Source organism: Nannobrachium achirus (assembly GCF_963921795.1).
Source record: "Nannobrachium achirus genome assembly, chromosome: 15".
Classification (NCBI taxonomy): Eukaryota; Metazoa; Chordata; class Actinopteri; order Myctophiformes; family Myctophidae; genus Nannobrachium; species Nannobrachium achirus.
In genome coordinates, this window is record NC_137822.1 from 22,961,078 (window position 1) to 22,976,124 (window position 15,047).

Consider the following 15,047-nt stretch of genomic DNA (forward strand, 5'->3'; position numbering starts at 1 on the left):
CAATATCGCCGGGACAGTTTGTTGTCTGTTGTTTGGTGTACCGTTATGGTCTGTACGCCTGAAATTCGTCCAGTGAGAAAGGTTCCGTGGTGCAAAAATAAGTGAGATATATATATTTTTTAAAACGTGTTATTTGTCTGTAATTCATTTATCAAAATGAATCAGTTAATCGGAATGAATCCCAGCCCTAGTTATTTTCCATAGAGAAGATGCTTCAATGACCCAGGGGATGAAGGAGTGACGCCAGGTCTTCGGTACTCTGTCGCTGTCGACACGTCCGACGACGGCCGCGTCTCCTCCTAGATAACAATCATGATGAACGGGCCAGGGAGCGGCCATCACTTTCATTAAACGGGCCATCAATTAGCTCAAGCAAACTGGCGTCCTTGTGCATCACGTACGACTTCACCCAGCTGGGCAACATTATCGTCACCGCCGGGTGGAAACCTTATATGTCCACATTTTGGGCCATGTAGGCGAAGATTTTTAAAATCTGTTAATAGTTGTAACATTTTCTACCTGCCGCCCTACAAGCCCACAAGGCATGAGACAAGATGCTCTACCTGCCGCCCTACAAGCCCACAAGGCATGAGACAAGATGCCTTGTGAGCTTGTAGATCTGATATTTGTGCTACTTTTCCGCCACACTAGTGTCATACAACGAAGTATAGAATAATAGAGGCATTCGTTTATGAAAGAAAACCTAAGAAAGCTAGGCGTACTGTGGAGATACAAGGTTTCTTCCTGACAGCCTAGATATATTTGTCCCGTGTCAGACAGCATTATAAATCTAGAGGAAAGAATGGCATCCTAATTAGTAAGAAGGAGAGAGCAGGACGGGAGCAGAGCCTCAGATGAGGGGGCCGTTATTGATTTCTGCTTCATTCTTCAAAGGACAGACGACCTATATGAGGAGACAGTGTTTGCTGTGTCCTTTGGCGAGAGGGGACTGTGGGTGACTCGTCTGTTTCGGCTGTTGAAAACAGCCGACCTACAAGCCGAGAACGTTCTCAACATGCAGATCGTCTGTTTTCAACCAGAGACTTTAGGTTGGGATAATACTAGGCTACTGCAGGTCGAGGCCAAATTGTCTGACGTCCTCGCGCTGAGTTCACACCGGCAGAGGCAGCGATTTCTATCGCTCCGTTTCATCGCAAAAACGTACATAATACATAATATCGCTTATCCTACCACTGGGTTAGGGGGTACTTCCTGTTACCAGGCTCTTTAACTCTGAGAGTGAATGAATGGAACCAAATGGACTCGTAAACCATTTGAGTCATAGGGGGTCAGTGACCTATTATATGCAATGCATAGTAAACTGGGGGCTCTTGAAATGAAGCAGTTTGAGAATGCCTGCCATAGCTCAAAAAATTAATATCGTGTTTGTTACCTTAAACAACCTTGCTTGACATTTGCCTTTCATCTTCATCTTTACTTTCTTTAAAACGACTCTCATTGGAACCGCATTGAAACCTCGCCGCTTTTTCAGGAACGCGGCAGCGAAATAGCACTGCTGGTGTGAATTCAAAGTACAGTACCTGTGATAAACTCCAGACAAATATGATTATTTAGGTTGCTCACAGCCTGAAGAGGATGAGAACCGAATGGTTTATTACACTGTTTCTTCTTGTTTCTTTTTTATGGTCACGACTCGAGTAAAAATAAAAAAATATTTTCCTCCATTTATTTGAAACATGTATTAAAGAACTTTAAAACAAACAAACACACAAGAAATCTTCCGATCTGCAAGCTCACAGCGCGTTGTGTGCTTGTAGATCTGTTATTTTCACTAGTTTGGGTCCTGGGCAAACGTCTAATCTCTGTTTTGGGTCTCAACCCAAGTTTGGGATAACACTGGTTCATTAGATCTTACCGTCGCCGAGTGGCGAAGGGAACACGGGCATCTCGTAGCCCGTGGGCGTCTGTGGAGAACTCTGGGAGCTGGTGTCCCTGGAGCTGCAGTTGGAGGCAGAACTCACCGGAGCCGAGGACACAAAATAGATGTCTGACTGGAACAGACAAAACAAATCAAACATGAATTAGGCTCTATGCACAGCACTGGAAAGAATGTATAGGCTCTTCCTTAAAGTTCCTTCACAGGTCTTCTCTCTCTCTCTCTCGATCTATGGCCCAGCAGCCATATTGGAAAGAAATCGCTCCTCTTCCTCATTTCCTTCACAGGTTTTACCAATCCCTGACCACTGGTGTAGCAAGCAGAGTCTTTCCAGTGGGGAAACATGAACAATAGCAGCACCCTGACTCTGTTTGACCAGAATGGAACAGAGGCTTATATAACAGGCTTCATGCACAGCAGCCATTTTGGAGAGAAATTGGGTCTCTTCTTACTTCCTTCACAGGTGTTACCAATTATAATAATGAAGGTTCTGTTCCATTCTGGTCAAACAGAGGCAGGGTACTGATATTGTGCAGGTCGGCACACTGGGAACACTCTCCAAATGTTCCAAATGGCCCCTAAAAGGTGTGTAACTCTGAGAGTGTACAAATGGCTGCTGTGCATAGAGCGTATAGTCATATGTTACCTGCATGGAATAAAGCAAAAATTAAATATGACTTGTAATGACGATATCTAGGTATTATCATTGTAAGCCTATGTATGCTGCTGTTCTACATACAGCCAACAGGTTGAAGAAACATTTGCTTTTATGACATTTCTGAGACCATTCATGCTAATGGAAGATGATTCTAAACATGTATTCTATTGCTAGTTTGGCCACTTCAAATAGTCTGTAATCTTAAACTAACTAATGACTGAAAGTCTACGACGTGTTGTGGGCTTGTAGATCGTCTATTTTCGCTGCGCAACAAGCTTCCATTGAGGACGACGGAGAACTTTAATCCAAGTATCCGCGATAAGATAAGTAGTTTTAGTATGAAAACCCACGTTTGTTTTTAAGTATCCTGTATCATAACATAACTATTAAGTCTGCCATAATAGTAACAAACTAAACCGCTTGGATATCGGTAGAAAAGTCTTCCATGAAGATTACGATGATATTAATTGCAGACCTGCTTCAATAGACATACTGTACTGTACATGGAGCACACATGTACATAGGAGGAGGCACGACTTGCCCCTGCCCATATGGCGGTCCTGGTCCCGCTTGACGCATCGCTCCAATGCGGTATCTACATGCACATACGTATGGTTAGCTGCAGGGGTGTCGCACCACATTTTGGGCCCTGGGTACCACTGCGGTACCTATTTAGACTGGGTTATTATTATTATGCATTATTTTGTGCTTTAACAGCAGATATACAAGCTCACAGCGCGGCACCGAGTGCCGCGCTGCAAGCTTGTAGATCTGCTATTTTTGAAAAATCGTGAAAAACCTATGTTTCTATGTCAGTGGTGCTCAAACTTTTTCATGTGAAGGACCCCGAAAATGATATGTAGTTCCAGGGACCCCTCAGAAGCAAAGTTTGAGTTACACATGTTCGCTTAAAAAAATACATATACCGGTATTCAGATTTGCACACATTTTCACGACTTATAGCAGATATACAAGCTCGCGCAGTGAGCTTGTAGATCTGCTATTTTTCAACAGCTAAAGTATAAAATAATCAAGACCCCTCCACCTTGGGCCCTAGTAACTCAGTCCCACTTTTCCCCCCCTTGTGACGCCCCTGGTTGGCTGTGCATTACATCACACTGTTGGCTGAATTACAGTCTCTCCCTGGCCTGAGTCATTAGACACACCTGTTGTACATCCATCTAATTATCCATCCAAGACATTTCTGGATTTCCAGAGAGAGCATCTCTCTCCATCTGCTCTTTGCTTGTACCATCTTGCCATATCTTCAATAACCTGAGACCAGTGGTAGAAAGTATTACTAAGCACATGGAGGTACATTTCTTTTACTGGAGTATTTACAATTTTCTGTACTTTTACTTCTACCCCACTACATCTCAGAGGCAAATATTGTACTTTTTACTCCACTAGAATTATTTGAAAACTTTAGTTAGTTAGTTTGTCCACTTCAGCCATATATACTTTTCTGCCTTTTGACATTCTGCACAATGAGTACTTTTTACTTTTGGTACTTTAAGTATATTTTGATGCCGATACGTTTGTACTTTTACTCAAGTACATTTTAAATACGGGACTTCTACTTGTAACAGAGTATATCTACATTGCAGTGTTGTACCATCTGGCCAAGACCATTCCACTGAAAGACTGCGATATTCTGGACTTTCCACGGACATCACAGATAACAGAATTACGCAGAAAGACTTTCCATGTGGAAAGAATCGCTTTGTGCTTGTTACAATGCGCACGGCAAACAGCTTCAATTATATTTATTTGTTGGCCCCGAAAATGAAAGAGACCAAAACAAAACAAAGCAAACCCTCTTGCTGTTATCTGCTCCTCCTGAGTCCTACATTGTGCTTTTCAGAGGACAAGGTTAACAGAAAAAAGGTTGTACACAGTACGGTATGTCCTCTTCTAGTTCTATTGTGAATATCCAACACAGTTTAAGGCAAAGTGGGAACATCCATTCATTTACCAATGGAACATGTACTGAACTAAAATAATAATAGTGTGTATTCACTATTCATAGTGAACACATCACAGGGGACACACTGACCCGGGACGCAGTCAGCTGTAGCTCTGGGACCACTGCTGTGTACACCAGGTTGCCGTTGACGACCAGTCGAATCTCAATGGAGTCCGTTGTGAAGGCCAAGATATAAGGGAACGCACAAACTGAAAAACGAAACGAAGTTAACATTATTATTGGGATTTGGGAGGGGGGGGCATTTATTGCTTTATTCAGGATGCTGAACAAAGAGACATGAAAGCTAGGAGACAAGAGACGATTCTTGGCATAAGCAATATAAGCGGTCGCCTAGGGCCATAACCAATAAGGGGGCCACATCACAGGAAGAAGATTATTTTTAAACATATTGTTAAATTATGTCTCCATTCCGACATGTCTCCATTCCGACACTAACCCTATACCTAACCCTAACCTCTATAGAAGTGTTGCCACTTCGACAATAAGAAGTCAATGTCGGAATGGAGACATGTCAGAATGGAGAGCAGCCCCCATATATCCCCTATCCAAAAACTAGTGTTATTATTTTAATATGCCCTCCTTCCCCTTAATCCCCAATCCTGGGTGCCTGTACTTGCTTCATGAGCAAGTCAATATGCCTCCAAAAAGAAAAATTCGATCTGGTGCTGCAGATTATTTTAGGTGGCGCCCCACTGACGGATGTGCACATAAGCGCATATCCGTCAGTGGGGAGCCATCTAAAATAATCTTGCACAGGGCCACCTGAGTCCTAGAACCGGCACTGCCAGCAGAGAGGGGATATGGGCGTGGTTTACTGGTGCCACTAAAAAAAATCTCACACAAATAGCCAATCTACTCGTGTTGTGAGCATATATAGATCGGTAATTTTGTGCCAAATGCTCGACCTGTTTTAGCTTAGAGTAGGGTGTGTGTGCGGTTTCCTCCTTTCATGTTTTGCATTCATAGGACTGCATTTTGATGTACCATAAAGAAACCTTGCACACACACACACACACACACACACACACACACACACACACACACACACACACACACACACACACACACACACACACACACACACACACACACACACACACACACACACACACACACACGCGTGCGCGCGTGCGTGCATGCGCAAAAGCTAAAGCTCAATGGCCGCCTGTGGCTACCCGTGTGGTAACCATGGAGACGGATGGGCTCTGGCCGGGGCAGTAGCAGCCCGGGCAGGGCGTGGTTGTGTTGTTTCCGTGGCAACCTTACCGACGGCATTACGGTTCTGCCGTCGTCGCGGTAACCTACCGATGGCGTTGGGCATCTGGTTCCAGCTGAAGTGGAAGTCAGAGGTGTTGGCCTGGATCATGGGCGTGGAGCCGTTGAATGGACACACTTTCTTATAGCAGCACATGTCTGCATGGGGACACACAACAACACAACCGGTTCGACTAAACGTCTTCATGTCAAGAAAAGCCCAAATTAAAAGGTAGGTTAAGTGCCCTCGTAACATAGTATAATCTCTTTGTTAGTAGATTATGGTATTTGACCCGACAGACAGACAGACAGACAGACAGACAGACAGACAGACACATACTATAATGTTCAAAACAGTTACTTTCCAGGAGAGAAAAAAGACCAGTGTTCCAATAGATCAAGGTTCTTCAACAGGGGGTCCGGGACCCCTGGGGGGTCCTCAAAAGAGTTACTACAGCGGGTCCTCCAAATTCCAATCCCTTTTATATTAACAACTTGAACCCTAGTGTCCATATTCTGAGAACTATAGCCAAAATAGCAGATCTAAGATCTTGTAGAGCTTGTAGATCAGCTATTTTCGGCAAAGAGGTTTGGTGTAGAGGGCAAAAAGAGCAGACTAAGTACAGAGTGAAAGGACAAGTTTATTAGGTAATGACGGCTCAAGTGGTTAAATATCTGAAAACACAAATTGACATGAATCCAACATACACTGATGATTGTGCCGTCAAACAATGAAACTATATGGAAGCTATGAAAAGGTAGTGGGGGTCCCTGCTTCATCTTTCTCTCAACTAAGGGGTCCTTGGCCGAAAACTTTGAAGACCCCCAAATGTATTTTGTTAATGTTATTATGGGTGAAAATGTAATAAAAACGAAATGATATGAAAATGAAAAAATGGGGGTGGGGATGCAAAATAAAAACAAAAGGGAGAAACACTTATGAGGTCTCTGCTCCACAGTGACAATATATCGTTTTCATTTTATTCCAGAAGGTTGTAGTGGAAGAGGTTAGAAACAATGACCAAAATAAAAACAGAAATGTGAGACTCACAGTTGTAGCACAACAGTAGACCGGCTTCACCGTCTTCATAAACATCGATAGCTGCCACAAAGTTCACCTGCAAGCAAAACACAACTCAGGCTACAACTCAGCTGAGAACCAAAAGATACATTCATTCGGTGTGCCCCCAGGACCCAAACTTCAAATGAATCAAAGCTGAAAGCCTTGCTTTTTATGTATTCATTCAATCATTCAAGAAAAAAATTAAAAATCACACCCAATGTGAAGTGAGCGGTGGTCGTGCTTGCATAACGTCTTCAGATTTGAGTCTAGGATGTACAGGCTATGCTACACACACACGTTTTGCTATGGCAAAACGCTGAGGAAAAAGGCTACAGACATTATGATGATGACGTCACAAGACAAACATGATGCTTAGGGTTGGGTATCGTCGGTGATACTTTTAAGGGTATCGATTCAATGACGTCGATACTATCGGTATCGGTTCACGTAAAAACGAACGATACCTTGTTTTGATACTTTTGAATGCACCCCTTGCCGGTCGCATCTGTAACAATTGGGCTACTGAGAGTTTAATGACTGCTTTAGTAGGCTACACTTGTTACTGTGAAAATAGCTGAGAATAGCCTATAATGTTTATTATCTATCTATAAATGCGAGAAGTCTCTGCGTGTCTGCGTGTATGTAATCCGCGTATCTCGAGAACCGTTCGTCCCACCGGCTTCAGATTCGGCACGCGCGTTCCCCGCCGCGGCACGGAGTGCAGTGCCGGGTCTCGACCCGACCCGACGCGAGGTTTTCCCGAACCGGCGCGAAACGTTCGGAATCTCCTTATGCGGGGTTGATTGTTGACATCAGGCTGTTCCGGAGGAAATCGTCGAAAGCTCTGACTCATTGTGACATCACTTCATAAAAGGCTCTGACATCACGTACGCCACATAAGTCAACAAAAAATCTCTGTGAGTGTGTATGCCGGGTCTCGACCCGACCCGACGCGCGGTTTTCCCGAACCGGCGCGAAACGTTCGGAATCTCCTTGAAATCTCTGTGAGTGTGTATGTATGTATGTAATCCGCGTATCTCGAGAACCGTTCGTCCCACGGGCACGCGCGTTCTCCATATATGGGCATAAAATGAATGCCCCCATATATGGGCATAAAATGGATTGCAGACAGACATATGGACATAAATGGACAGAGGCAAACAGATGGTCAAAGATCTCCATATATGGGCATAAAATGGACGCAGACAGACAGATACAGATATCTCCATCGGAGCTGATTGTTGATTGTTGACATCAGGCTGTTCCGGAGGAAATCGGCGCAAGCGCTGACTCATTGTGACATCATTTCATAAAAGGCTCTGACATCGCGTACGCAACATGAGTCAACAAAAAATCTCTGTGAGTGTGTATGTATGTAAACATGAGTCAACAAAAAATCTCTGTGAGTGTGTATGTATGTATGTAATCCGCGTATCTCGAGAACCGTTCGTCCCACGGGCACGCGCGTTCTCCATATATGGGCATAAAATGAATGCCCCCATATATGGGCATAAAATGGATTGCAGACAGACAGATACAGATATCTCCATATATGGACATAAATGGACAGAGGCAAACAGATGGTCAAAGATCTCCATATATGGGCATAAAATGGACGCAGACAGACAGATACAGATATCTCCATATATGGGCATAAATGGACACAGGCAAACAGATGTTCAAAACGGGTCCTATGACAACAGGTGTGAGGTTTGCATTAAAGGGGGAACCGGCACTGTGTCTGCAACACAGTTGGAGGCACAGACAGATACTCCATATATGGGCATAAAATGGACGCAGATAGACAGATATCTCCATATCTGGGCATAAAATGGACCCAGAACTATAACTGCAGTGATCTCCATATATGGACATAAAATGGACGCCGACAGACAGACAGACAGATACAGATATCTCCATATATGGGCATAAATGGACACAGGCAGACAGATGGTCAAAACGGGTCCTAAAGGGCGGGGCATTCATTCCCTATTTACATTGTTCCGAGTTGGCCAGGTCGCCGACTAGACGCTGGGCCAGCTTCTAGTTATGATAATGATCCAACGTCTATAAAATAGCTCATAGAAAAGGGCAAATAATAATTATTATAATAATAATAAATAAAAAGTCGAAAAATCGAAAATCGTGTCTAAAAAGGTATCATATCGATTCCCAGGTATCGTATTGATTAAAAGGTGAACGATACCCATCCCTAATGATGCTACGTACACACATTTTACTATGGCAAAATGCTGAGGAAAAAGTCTACAGACACACGCTCAGCCACGTATAGGAGCGGTTTACCACCGCTCAAAAATAAATCCTATATTTAGTCTTATTGGACTGAGCCAATTCTTTTTTTGTATTATAATTCAAGGAGAACAATCATCATGTGTTGGTGCAGCTGCCCATCCAGCCACTCCTCCCCAGGTGCTGACTGGGAATTATAATGTGTTGATTCAGACAAGATGCTTGGTAATCACACGGTAAACAGAGAGGCCAGGCGGGCCAGAGGTCTTTCTTGGCCCTCTCAGATGAAAGCAAAAAAGAAATACAGAATTGTGTGTGTGTGTGTGTGTGTGTGTGTGTGTGTGTGTGTGTGTGTGTGTGTGTGTGTGTCCGCGCGCGCGCATGTGCGCAAAAATAGCAGATGTAAAAGCTCGCAGCGTGGAACAAAGCGACGCGCCGTGAGCTTGTACGTCTGCTATTTTTGGATAGCCAACGATAAAATCTCAAAACAACGTGGATGCTTTCCAAGTTTCAATGGGTTAAAATAAGATTCTTCGAGTAAATCTGACAATTAGGGAAAGACTCAGGTTGAGGTTATAGCGTTACGTTAGGATTGGACATTTAGAGGTTTCGAATTTACGGGCTGGGGTAATAACTAATTATGCCTAAATCACAAATTATTATTTTGTGTGTGTGCCTGTGTGTGTGTGTGTGTGTGTGTGTGTGTGTGTGTGTGTGTGTGTGTGTGTGTGTGTGTGTGCGCGCCTCACCCTGTTGGCGTCCACGTGATGAAGCCGGTAGGCGTCTCCGGTGCTCTCGTTGATCAGGTCAAACTGGTGCTTGTACGCCACACAGATCATGTTGTCGTTCTCCCCCGTGGGCCCGTCCACCAGCGCCATGACCACCGGCGGGTCGCACAGGCAGATCTCCTACAGGACAGCATAGTGACAGTGAGAAGTTACATGACCACCAGCCCTCTTTCCATGCCATACCTGAAGGCAGCATTCAAGAGAATTGCCTTGTCCAAACTCTTCTGAACTTGAATGCAGCATTTTATGTTGAAAGAATTTCCCTCTCTGTGTAGAAATCCATCTGCAACGCGTTGTGAGCTTTGAGGTCTGCTATTTTTGATATTTTCACCAAAAGGCCCTTTTAGAAATGTCAGCCCCTTCTCTGCACGTCCCTGGAAGTCACCTTCTTAAACTAATGGCCCAAAGCATTTTTTAAAGCAAATGATATCTTTACCTAAGTCATAAACTGTTATAAACATTTTGGGTGAAATAAGTTAGTTTTGTTTCGGATATGTTTTTTTTTCTTCCTGTGATTCCTTTTCAGGCCGTGATAATCTCTGATAAAGTCTGTTCTAGCTGTAATAATTTCGAGTGTCACTATACCCCTAAGCTCCTACCGGTTTTCATTCATTTGGAACAATCTGCGTGACAATGACAAGACAACGCCACATGCTGCATACCCGTATGTACTGAAACTCCTCCACCGGCGAGTCTGTCCCCGCTGCGATGGCGCTGAAGCCCTCGGGGCGCGGCTGTTTCCTGGTGATCAGGAGGAGCTTGTTCCTGATGGCTGCCACTATCCTCAGCTCTGAGCCGTGGTGAGTGTTGATGGAGTACAGATGACAGCCTGGGACAGAGAGAGACAGAGACACATACTGTATGCAGTCAGACAGTGAGAGACAAAATAATAATACTAACTTTGTCGGAGATCCCTGATGTCATCAATATTAACCCATTTAGGCCTAGAATTATTGAATGCTTTAACCAGTGAAAAATAGCAGATATACAAGCTCACAGCGCGGCACTGCTTGTAGATCTGCTATATTTGAAAAAGTCGTGAAAATGTGTGCAAATCTTTGAATATATGTATTTTCAAAGCGAACGTTTGTAACTCAAATTTTCTATCTGGGTGGTCCCTGGAACTAAATATTTTGAGATGCGGGTCCGTGGCCAAATGCATATAATTTTGGGTGTCCTTCACATGAAAAGGTTTGAGAACCACTGACATAGTAGTCTCTCAAGAACAGACTAACTGAGCTCCAGTTAAGTGAAAAGGACCTTTTCTTTGACGATGGCTGGCCAGATTGCTGACATAGAAACATGGGTTTTTCAAAAGATCTTAGAAGGATTCAAAAGACACTTAGAATCGGGTCAAAATTCAAATTTTCACGATTTTTCTAAAATAGCAGATCTACAAGCTCGCAGCTGTGAGCTTGTATATCTGCTATTTTTCAATAGTTAAAGCATAAAATAATGATACACAATAATGTGTACCCGTTCTGAATGAGTTAAGTCCATATCTGGGAATGCCCATATTTGGACATATTGTGTAAGTCTCATGCGGTCTATAGTCATGTTTCCATAAACGTATTCGAAAATAGGAAGCGAATTATCAGAAATGCGGGGAAGGGAAAGTGTTTAACTTGGAGGACGATACGTCATAATTCATTCGCATTTATTGGCTGACCCGTTTCCATTCACCTCCTCCAAGCGGATAAAGGTTTTTGCAGATGATGAAAGTTTATTCGAATTTTGAAGTGTTTCCATAAAAATATTTATGCGGATAACACTTAATGCGTATTGAGAGGCTTTATGGAAACGCCACTTATGACATCTATGATGTCAGACATCAGTCATATCCATGGGTGCGTTCGGAAACCCGCACCGGGTGTGTGCTCAGTGCAGTGAGTGCAGTGGGCGTGGCGTTGTAGAGTGCGTTCAGTGTGGCTTATTTATGAACGACCAGTTTTAACAGGCAGCTGTGTGCTTTTTCACTCTGAACTCTGAAGGTAAACTTTCTGAAAAGCAGCAGTTGCTAGTATGCTAACGTAACGTTGCTATTAGGAGATGTAGGTCTAATTCACAACATTGGCATTGTGAAACTATCAAGCCCACACGACCAATTAAGCTGCAAGTGCTGTATTTTGCGGTTATTTCCTCCATTGTTCACAGCTGAGAAGCATTCGAGACACGGCCATGAAAACCAACCAATCAGAACACCGCACCACACCACCACAGACACCGCCAAACCCCATCTTCTGAGTAGGGTCGCTCAGTGCGTGCACTCAACACACCAGTGCGCCGCGCACTGGATTTCCGAACGACAACGCACCAAGTGCACCGAATAAACGAACGACAACATGGCACACCAGTGCGTTGAGTGCGCATTTCCGAACGCACCCTATATTTGGGAAAATATGGCCACATTTTGTCCAACTTAAACAACCCACCAGGTCTGTGCATTTCTTTGGTCAAAGTTAATCCCATTAACCCATTAGAATTATTGAATGCTTTAACCAGTGAAAAATAGCAGATATACAAGCTCACAGCGCGGCACCGAGTGCCACGCTGCGAGCTTGTAGATCTGCTATTTTTGAGCGGTGGTTACACCGTCTCCTATACGTGGCCGTGTGTGTATGCGTGTGTGTGTGCGTGTGTGTGTGTGTGTCTGTATGTAGCCTGCAGGCCTGCAGTACCTTTTATGACCACACATGTTAAGGGAGGGGCGCTGTTGTTCAGGCCAGGCCAGACCAGGCACACACACACACACGCACACACACACACACACAAACACACACACACACACACACACACACACACACACACACAGGGGGGAAGGGGGGGGGGGGGGGGGGGGAACCACCGCTCAGTTCACACGGGTGTGATTTTTTTTTAAGTCGTGAAAATTTGTGAAAATCGTTGAATATATGTATTTTTAAAGGGAACGTTTGTAACTCAAATTTTGCTTCTGGGTGGTCCCTGGAACTAAATATTTTGAGATGGGGGTCCGTGGCCAAATAAATATCATTTTGGGGGTCCTTCAAATGAAAAGATTTGAGAATCACTGACCATAGTAGTCTCTCAAGAACAGACTAACTGAGCTCCAGTTAAGTGAAAAGGACCTTTTCTTTGACGATGGCTGGCCAGATTGCTGACACAGAAACATAGGGTTTTTCAAAAAACCTTAGAAGGATTCAAAAGACACTTATAGAATCGGGTCAAAAGTCAAATTTTCACGATTTTTCAAAAATAGCAGATCTACAAGCTGCAAGCTTGTACATCTGCTATTTTTCATTATGTAAAGCATAAAATAATGATACACAATATGTGTACCCGTTCTGAATGGGTTAATAGTCTTTAAAAGACAAAGAAGCACACACTGTAGCCAAAGTGCCAATATTTATTTTAAGACGCAGAGGGGAAGTTGATCCCATGCCAAGGCGCCAGTGCTCACCCAGCCGTCTGCTGTCACCCAGGCGGGTGCTTCTACTCACTACGTCTCTGAGACAAATATTGTACTTTTGTTAAGCTCATAACAAAATGGCGATCTACAAGCTCACAAAATGACAGTGGTGGAAAAAGTATGTAAATTCTTTACTTAAATAAAAGTATCAATACAGCAATATAGAAATACTCTGTTGCAAGTAAAAGTCAGGAATTCAAAATGTACTTGAGTAAAAGTATGAAAGTGTTGGCATCAAAATGTACTTGAAGTACTAAAGGTAAAATTACATAAATATTTGAAAATAGCAGATCTACAAGCTCACAACGCATCGCAATGCGACACGTTGTGAGCTTGTAGATCGGCTATTTTCAAATAGCCAGGTGTAAAATAGTGGTTAAAGTGGTTAATGTATGTTTTATAAAATTATAATTTGTATCTGCAAAGTAACTAGTAAAGTTTTCAAATAAATGTAGTGGAGTAAAAATAAAATATTTGGATCTGAGATGTAGTGGAGTAGAAGTAAAAGTATTGGAACTTGGAAATACCTCAAAATCGTACTTAAGTAAATGTACTTAGTTACTTTACACCTCTGCAAAATGAGTGTGAGCTTGGTAGACCTGCTGTTTTTGCAGAATGTTGGTGTTGCTGTCTAGCTCAGCATGAAGCCCCCCCCCCCAAAAAAAGCGTAAGTAACCGTGTCACCATGAAAAGAAAACAGAATGTTTTACTGCGTGATACTGAATTAAGAATAGCTCCAGGTCTGGTTAAAAATGATTTGCTGCTAAATATGTCGAAAACTGCTACAATCTGCTACGCACACAGACATTTATAAACGTCATCTTCACAAAGCTGTATTAAGTGCATCATTACAAATATAAATTATATATTGTGCAATTATTAAGGACAAAAACAAACACATGTACACACTCAGGCACGCATGCGTGCGTGCGCGCGCGCGCACGCACGCACGCACGCACGCACGCACGCACGCACACACACACACACACACACACACACACACACACACACACACACACACACACACACACACACACACACACACACACACACACACACACACACACACACACACACACACACACACACACACACAATAGACATGAATGAATACTATTTACTATTTGCATGAATGTTTTTGCTTACTTGCTCTAAATGGAGATTGCTATTGGTTTTGCATTTCATGCAGATTCTTTTGAAATGTGGGGGCTATGAATATCTTCATTGCAGTATTGATACTCTCCACCACTGTCCACTGTATTGCATTGTGGTTGACACTGGCACCATCTCACAGATCAATGCTGTGGCTTGGAGAGAGATGGGACACCCCACCACAGACAGAGAGATGGGACACCCCCACAACAGACAGCTGGCATCACGCCAGGGGTTAGGGTCACATTCTGTGTGTGATTAGGAGTGCGTACAACATCGGTATCTACCATAACTCAGCCGATATGTGCTGATTTTTAACCACTTTCAACTTATTTTGAAGATTAGCTGGTAACAAACTCGGAGGACGGACGGACGGACAGACGGACGGACGCACGGACGGACAGGGGCGAAAACATACTCTCCCCCTGCCTTCGGCTGGTGGAGACAAATATCCGTCAAAACAGTCTAGTCTAGCGTTTCAGACTAGAGCAGTGGTTCTCACACAGTGGGTTCCAGGGACACCGAGGGTTCCTTGAGAGGGTTACAATCTGAC

The 15,047-nt window shown here is 43.6% G+C and overlaps 1 protein-coding gene across 1 annotated transcript in view; it reads right to left on the reverse strand.

Moving 5' to 3' along the window:
• The window catches only part of garnl3 (GTPase activating Rap/RanGAP domain like 3), a gene marked incomplete at both ends in the record, with an annotated part of 122,587 nt that overhangs the window by 9,027 nt on the left and 98,513 nt on the right, over positions 1-15,047 (reverse strand). The window contains 6 exons of the mRNA XM_080742984.1: positions 1,877-2,012; positions 4,612-4,730; positions 5,848-5,955; positions 6,848-6,914; positions 9,859-10,017; positions 10,560-10,726. Coding sequence (XP_080599110.1) covers positions 1,877-2,012; positions 4,612-4,730; positions 5,848-5,955; positions 6,848-6,914; positions 9,859-10,017; positions 10,560-10,726 — 756 coding nt within the window. The remainder of the gene's footprint in view (positions 1-1,876; positions 2,013-4,611; positions 4,731-5,847; positions 5,956-6,847; positions 6,915-9,858; positions 10,018-10,559; positions 10,727-15,047) is intronic.